The sequence below is a fragment of the Eretmochelys imbricata genome, chromosome 14 (assembly GCF_965152235.1).
Source record: "Eretmochelys imbricata isolate rEreImb1 chromosome 14, rEreImb1.hap1, whole genome shotgun sequence".
NCBI lineage: Eukaryota > Metazoa > Chordata > Testudines > Cheloniidae > Eretmochelys > Eretmochelys imbricata.
Genome location: NC_135585.1, coordinates 44,257,875 through 44,265,824, shown reverse-complemented (window position 1 = coordinate 44,265,824; position 7,950 = coordinate 44,257,875). Strand labels below are relative to the sequence as shown.

Here is a 7,950-nt window from a genome sequence, read left to right as displayed (position 1 = left end):
GTAACCACCTTTCTGTGTACAGTGCTATAAAATCCCTCCTGGCCAGAGGCAAAACCCTTTCACTTGTAAAGGGCTAAGATGCTAGGATAACCTCACTGGCACCTGACCAAAATGACCAATGAGGAGACAAGATACTTTCAAAGCTGGAGGGGGAGGAACAAAGGGTCTGTCTGTCTGCGTGATGCTTTTGCCGGGAACAGATCAGGAATGCAGCTCAGAACTCCTGTAAAAAGTTGGTCAGTAATCTAGCTAGAAATACATTAGGTTTCCTTTTGTTTAACGGTGGGTAAAATAGTCTGTGCTGAATGGAATGTATATTCCTGTTTTTGTGTCTTTTTGTAACTTAAGGTTTTGCCTAGAGGGATTCTCTATGTTTTGAATCTGATTACCCTGTAAGGTATTTACCATCCTGATTTTACAGAGGTGATTCTTTTACCTTTTCTTTCATTAAAATTCTTCTTTTAAGAACCTGATTGCTTTTTCATTGTTCTTAAGTTCCAAGGGTTTGGGTCTGTGTTCACCTGTACAAATTGATGAGGTTTTTCATCAAGCCTTCCCCAGGAAAGGGGATGTAGGGCTTGGGGGGATATTTTGGGGGAAGATGTCTCCAAGTGGGCTCTTTCCCTGTTCTTTGTGTAACACGCTTGGTGGTGGCAGCATAGGGTTCAAGGACAAGGCAAAGTTTGTACCTTGGGGAAGTTTTTAACCTAAGCTGGTAAGAATAAGCTTAGGGGGTCTTTCACGCAGGTCCCCACATCTGTACCCTAGAGTTCAGAGTGGGGAAGGAACCTTGACAGGCACCCTTGAAAACTGTATCTGTGATGTCTAACAATCCAGGTAACAAAGCTTCTCCTGAATTATGGTCTCTTGTATCTTGACAGATGGAGCCTGTGACTGGAAAAGAGAAGGCAAACCAGTCCAGGATACAGGAATTTATCCTTCTGGGCTTCCCCGGTAGTCAATATTTGCGGATCTCTCTTTTTGTGGTGTTTGCCATGATGTATGTCCTGACAGTTGCAGAAAATGTTGCCATCCTAGTCCTAGTGAGGGCCAGCTATCAACTCCGCACCCGCATGTACTTCTTCCTTTGCTACCTCTCCTTGCTGGAGATATGATACACCAGAGCCTGTGTTCCCAAGACCATTGCGATTTTCCTGGGGAAAAGCAGAACCATCCCCTTTAGTAGCTGCATCCTGTAGATATACTTCATTTTCTCCCTGGGCGGCACAGAATATTTCCTCTTCTCTGCCATGGCCTATGACTGCTATCTGGCTATTTGCTACCCATTGCACTATAGCACCATCATGAACAGCACCTCTTGTCTGCTCAGCTGGCCCTTGGCTCCTGGGTGTGTAGTTTCCTGGCTATTTCTATCCCAGAATCTCTGAGAGTTAGGTTGTCCTTCTGTGGCACTAATGTCATTACTCATTTCTCCTGCAGCATAGATTCCTCAATCATTCTCTCCTGCACAGACACCTATGTGTTTGAGATGGCAGCTTTTATCATCTCGATCATCGTCATCCTGGGATTATGTTCAATAATTCTGGTCTCCTACATTTACACCCTCTCCACCATACTGAGAATCCCGTCAGCCCAAGGCCAGCAAAAGGCCTTTTCCACTTGCTCTTCCTGTCTCACTCTTGTGATTATATGGTACAGCTCCACCATCTTCCTGTATGTCAGGACTTCCAAACAGAATGCCTTGGACATGAACAAGACTGTCAACACTTTGAATACTATTGTAACTCCGCTGTTAAACCTCTTCATTGACAGTCTGAGAAACGAAGAGGTGAAGGAGACTTTATGGAAGGTATTCAGTGGGCCATGAAGTTGTTTTTGAATGGCTTAGATGTTACTGGGTCTGATTCTCAGCCTGTGTTCATGTTCCCTTTGGTAGTAACTGTCCTTGTTGTTGTTCTTTTAATCCTGGTTCCAATTTTACATTTACAACTTTGGTATTTGGGTAAAATGTTCAGAAGTGCCTAAGGGCCAGATTTGCAAAGGAATTTAGGCACCTAAAGATTCAGATAGACCCCTAAATACCATTAAAGATCTAGCTTCTAGGAGCCTAATTTTTATTGAAAATCTATCAGACGTGAGCTCCTAAGGGGCATATTTTTGAAGATATTTAGGTGTCTAAAGATGCAGATAGTTGTTTAGTGGGCTTTTCCAAAGCACTTCAGCAGATGAGGCACCAAAATCCCATTGATTTCAGTGGTAGCTACAAATACTTTTGAAAATCTGTCCCTTAAAATCTCTTGAGAGGTCTCATCAACAGCCCATTGGCATCAACGAACATCTTTCAGCTGAATTAAATGGCCTTTTGATCAGGCCCTATGTGGACATTACTTTTAGCAATTCACATTTAGGCCCCCATCCTGAGATCCTTACTCAAGTGCTAAATTATATTATTTTGAGTCGTCCAGTTGACTCTAACGGGACTACTCACACTAGGAAAGAAAGCTTGGGCATAAAGCGTGTGCAGGATCAAGACCTTAGTGACACTGAATCTGCACTCAGAAGTTTGTTCTAAGTTTAAATTTGTAGCAACTCCAGAATTTTCATTATCTGTGATGTATGACTGGTTGGCCAACTCACACAACATTGTGTCTGTTCCCTTGTTCAATAGCTGAAAAATTATTAAACAGCAGACTAAAGAACAACATGCAGGAAATACAGAATGATGAACAACGATGGTGGATTTTTTTTTTTAATTAGTGAAGAATTTCAAAAAATCAAATTTATTTCCCTTTTTAAAGGTTCTAAGTTTGGGGATCCTACATGTTGGTTAATTGAAACAAGTCAATAATGTTTTTTATAAAGTTTTCCATTTAAATGTTGTCGAAAATTGAAATGAAAAATTTAATTAAAAAAAGAAAACAAAAATTCACTAAATCAACAGTTCTTTACAAACAATTTCGTTTTTGAAAATGGTCATTTTTCAACCAAAAGGAATTACAAGGGAGAAAGAAGTTCAATTAATGGTGATCAATATGTTTTCACAGAATGTTTTTTATCAAATGAACTTGATTTAACTGTGACATTTCTGATTGATAAAGGCAATGGTGTTTATGTAATAGACTTGCATTTTTCTAAAGGTTTGATTCAGGGTAACATCACACTATTTAAAAAAATAACACTACACAAAAACAACAGTAAATTGATTAAAAACTGGCTAACTGATAGTTCTCAAAACATAACTGTTCATAGAATCATAAAATATCAGAGTTGGAAGGGACCTCTGGAGGTCATCTAGTCCAACCCCCTGCCCAGAGCAGGACCAATCCCCAACTAAATCATCCCAGCCAGGGCTTTGTCAAGCCTGACCTTAAAAACTTCTAAGGAAGGGGATTCCACCACCTTCCTAGGTAACGCATTCCAGTGTTTCACCACCCTCCTAGTGAAAAAGTTTTTCCTAATATCCAACCTAAATCTCCCCCCTGAAACTTGAGACCATTACTCCTTGTCCTGTCATCTGCTATCACTGAGAATAGTCTAGATCCATCCTCTTTAGATCCACCTTTCAGGTAGTTAAAAGCAGCTATCAAATGCCCCCTCATTCTTCTCTTCCGTAGACTAAACAATCCCAGTTCCCTCAGCCTCTCCTCATAAGTCATGTATTCCAGCCCCCTAATCATTTTTGTTGCCCTTCGCTGGACTCTCTCCAGCTTTTCCACATCCATCTTGTAGTGTGGGGCCCAAAACTGGACACAGTACTCCAGATGTCACCAATGTCGAATAGAGGGGAACGATCACATCCCTCGATCTGCTGGCAATGCCCCTCCTTATACACCCCAAAATGCCATTGGCCTTCTTGGCAACAAGGGCACACTGTTGACTCATATCCAGCTTCTCGTCCACTGTCACCCCTAGGTCCTTCTCTGCAGTACTGCTGCTGAGCCATTCGGTCCCTAGTCTGTAGCGGTGCATTGGATTCTTCTGTCCTAAGTGCAGGACTCCGCACTTGTCCTTGTTGAACCTCATCAGATTTCTTTTGGCCCAATCCTCCAATTTGTCTATGTCCCTCTGTATCCTATCCCTACCCTCCAGCGTATCTACCACTCCTCCCAGTTTAGTGTCATCATCTGTTGATGGGACCTATTGATTTTAATGGGTGATAGACGCCTAGATGCTTTTGAGAATCCCACTAGGTTCCTAAATACCTTTACATATCTTGCCCTTGATGCCTGACTTATTTCTATTTTTGTATATTTATATCTAGACCAGTCTTATCATCAAAGTGTAAATAAACTTTAACTTTTACCTTTGTATCCCCCTACCTTTTGGAAAGTGTTTTACTTATTAAGGCTGGGGATTTCAAAGGAGCGTAAAGACGTAGGCTGGGTTTACCAAAGGAACCTGAGAGAGTTTCAATAGAATTTTTGCACCTATGTCCCTTTGGCATCTTTGGAAGTCCCAGCCCTAATTAGAGCTGGTTGGAATTTTCATTGTAGAGGAAGTTCCAATATTTTGAAATTGGTTTTTATCCCAAATCTGGATGAAAATTTAAAACGTGCTGATACAGACTAATACGGCTACCACTCTGAAACTTGTATTTAGCTGTGACACCTTTCCCAAACCCGAGGAAGAGCTCTGTGTAAGCTTGGAAATTTGTCTTTCCCAACAACAGAAATTGGGCCAATACAGGATGTTACTTCACCCATTGCTCGGAAAACCCCAGCAAGGAGATGAGATACGGGCACGCCCAATAAAGGAGAAAACACTGACAACACTGTCTACCCAAACACTCAGCCTCTCCCCAGGCAGAGGAACCAGAATGGAGATGGGGGTGGGGGGGCAGGGGGCCATGGCCCCATCACTTTTAAAAGTGGGAAGGGTATGTTCTCCCACTTTTTACTGGCCTTAAGGGAGACCGATGGTGGGGAGGGGGCAGAGAGGAGCAAGCGTGGGGAAGGGCCTTGGGGGGGAGAGGTGGCACGAGGGTGGGGCCTCGGGGGAAGAGGCCGTGTGGGGGTGGGGCCTTGGTTCAGGTATCGGTGCCCCCCGACCACTTCTAGGAGCTTCCAGCGCTCCTGTCCCCAGGCACTCCCACCTCATAAAGAAACAAATCAATCCACCAGTAAAAAAAAAACAAAAAAAAAAAACCCTAAAATAAAATTTAAAAAATCTGAGAAAGAAGCAAGAACCAAACAACTGCACTGATACCACAATCATATCTTTTACCCTGAGGGGAAGAACAAAAAAAGGAATGGAGTCTCTGGCTCCTTAGGGTCTACTAGGGGCTTTGCTATGGCTCCCGATTTTATGTGGAAGGTACTCAGATAGCATGGTGGTGGGTGACAGTGTGAAATCCTACAATAGACAGATAGATTAGATTAGATAGAACAAACTCCTGCAAGTCCTTCTTACATGGGATTATGGCTGGCACCTGACACAGAGTAGGACTCTGCACTTAAATAGGTCCCTGTCTCTTTGTCATGTGCTAAAATTAAGACTTCCAGACCCACCAGCCATGCTCCTCCCCCCCACCCATCACTTCCAGACTCCCTATACAGCAAAAGACTTGTTCCATGCAGCAGGGCCTGTAGGTGAAAGGCAACAAAAATCAAAGGCCCCATCCTTCAGTTTTGATTTCTCTGAGTGATTTCTCTTCTTTCTTCAGTAAAGTAACATGCACCTTTCTCAGGTAGGAGAGCTGCCATGAACAAAGAGCGATAGACGGCTATTGAGCAAGGCCAGAGTTCTGCAGTCACCATGTCAATATTTACCCAGACAGCAAAACACAGAGTTCATGATCTGATGCTGCCGTATCCCACTCTGTCACACCAGCAAACAGAAACCCAAAAGCCATCATACCCCAAGCAAAGTTTTGACCCCCAAAAAGGAGAAGAACCAGAGACTCCATGAAATCTAATGGCTAATGATTTTATGTGGAAGGTACTCAGATAACATGGTGAGGGGTGGCAGTATAAAAGCATGAGATCGATAGATTTTCATCTTACTTATACTGCTATAAACCTGGAAGAACTCCACTGACTTAGTGGAGTTAGTGTGGATTTACCACTATACAGACAGCATTTTGCATAAAAAAAATCACACACCATATTCTTATGGGGACAGTAATGTCATCAGTTGATTGTATTTGCTAAAACAACACAGATAAAACCACGTTCATCAGAGAAACGCAGACATTTTATTCTTGTTGAATAACCTCCACCCAGTCAGTTTCCTCAGGGAAGCTTTGATTTCCTTGTTCTTTATGCTGTAGATGATCGGATTCATCACTGGCGGCAGCACGGAATAGAGAACAGCCACCACGAGATCCAGAGTTGACGGAGAGCTGGAGATGGGTTTCACGTAGGCAAAGACACCAGTGGAAAGAAACATGGAAATTACAATGAGGTGAGGAAGGCATGTGGAGAAGGTTTTATGTCGGCCCTGCTCAGAGGGGATTCTCAATACCGTGGTCAAGATCTGAACATATGTCACAATTATAAAAACAAAGCAACTTAGAGTTAAACACACACTAAATTCAATAACCCCAACTTCATTGAAGTACGAGTTAGAGCAGGCGATCTTGAATAGCTGGGGGATTTCACAGAAGAACTGATCAACCATGTTGCCTCCACAGAAGGTTATCGAAAACGTGTTCCCGGTATGCAATGAAGAATAGAGGATTACACTGATCCAGGCAATGGCTGTCATTTGGACACAAGCTCTCCTGTTCATTATAGTCTCATAGTGCAGTGGTTTGCAGATGGCGATGTATCGATCGTACGCCATGATGGTGAGTAAGACAAAGTCGGCCTCAGCAAAGAAGATGAGGAAAAAGACTTGGGCGACACATCCAGAATAGGAAATGGACCTGGTGTTCATAAGGGAATTGGCCATAGATTTGGGGATGGTGACAGAGATCGAGCCGAGGTCTAGGATGGACAAACTCATCAGGAAGAAGTACATGGGGGTGTGAAGGTGGTGGTCAAGAGCTATGGCTGTGATGATGAGAAGATTCCCTGTCAGGGCTGCCAGATAAAGCACTAGAAACACAATGAAGTGCAAAATCTGCAGCTCTCGAACATCAGAGAATCCCAGGAGAAGGAACTCGGTCACGGTGGTTTGGTTGGACATTTTCTTTCTTAGTTCGTGTGATGGCTGTGGAGGAAAGGAGAAAAGCAATGGTCAGGGTTATAGTGAGAGAGGGAATGACTCTGATTCCCCTCTCCATGATGTCTCATGATGTGAATGTCAAAGGTGTACAGCACTTGTCACTTCCATTGTCTGGAGTAGTGAGGGCTCCTCACCGCTCACAACCAGAGCACTACTCTGGTGCGTTATGACAGGAGTGTAAATTGGCATCGCTCCCTTAAAGTCACTGGAGCTGGGTCAGTTTACACCATCTGAGGATCTGGCCCAAGATGTGGCTTGATCAAATGCAGGATGAAAGATGGAACGAAGTACAATCCAAATCCAACAATTTGAGCCAAAATTATGCCCCTATTGCTACAGACAGCAGGCTCACAACTTGGCCAACTCAACTAAAATACTAAAATGTCAGCACAGTCTGATTCCCACTTAACTGAGAAATACAGCACAGAATCACCCAGCTTCCCGCATGGCAGCTTTTCTGTGATGATTCCACCCCAACATCCCACATACTGCCTGATGTCTACTTACATGTTGATTTATGGCACCAGATCCCAGCTGCACTCCCATTGCTGGGTGATGATGGGCTGGTCGCATTGCTCAGTTACTGCTAGGTTGTGTGGTTCCCCTCTGTGACTTTATTTCTGTGCTGTGTGAGTCAGGAGACTTCTGTTCTAGTCTTGCCTCTGTCACTTTGTGACCATGGAGCAGTCACCGCTGCCTCTCTTTCCTCCCCTTCCCTTTGTCTGTCTTGTGTACTTTGAATGTGAACTCTTTTGGGGATGGATTGTGTCTTCCTATGTGCATGTTCTGTGCACATATTGACAGTATTTTTGTTTAGCAGGC

At 43.5% G+C, this 7,950-nt stretch overlaps 1 protein-coding gene and 1 pseudogene across 1 annotated transcript; one reads left to right on the top strand and one right to left on the bottom strand.

Moving 5' to 3' along the window:
* Positions 1 to 1,250: 1,250 nt before the first annotated feature.
* LOC144274111 (olfactory receptor 6F1-like) lies at positions 1,251 to 1,828 on the top strand (annotated as a pseudogene).
* Positions 1,829 to 6,135: 4,307 nt separating this feature from the next.
* LOC144275167 (olfactory receptor 14A16-like) lies at positions 6,136 to 7,089 on the bottom strand. The gene has a single exon (XM_077834316.1). It carries the CDS (start codon positions 7,087 to 7,089, stop codon positions 6,136 to 6,138), a length of 954 nt encoding a protein of 317 aa, XP_077690442.1.
* Positions 7,090 to 7,950: the final 861 nt, after the last annotated feature.

Bases quoted from the DNA above. Each gene is read 5' to 3' on its own strand.
- LOC144275167 (XM_077834316.1), bottom strand. From the start codon at position 7,089: ATGTCCAACCAAACCACCGTGACCGAGTTCCTTCTCCTGGGATTCTCT.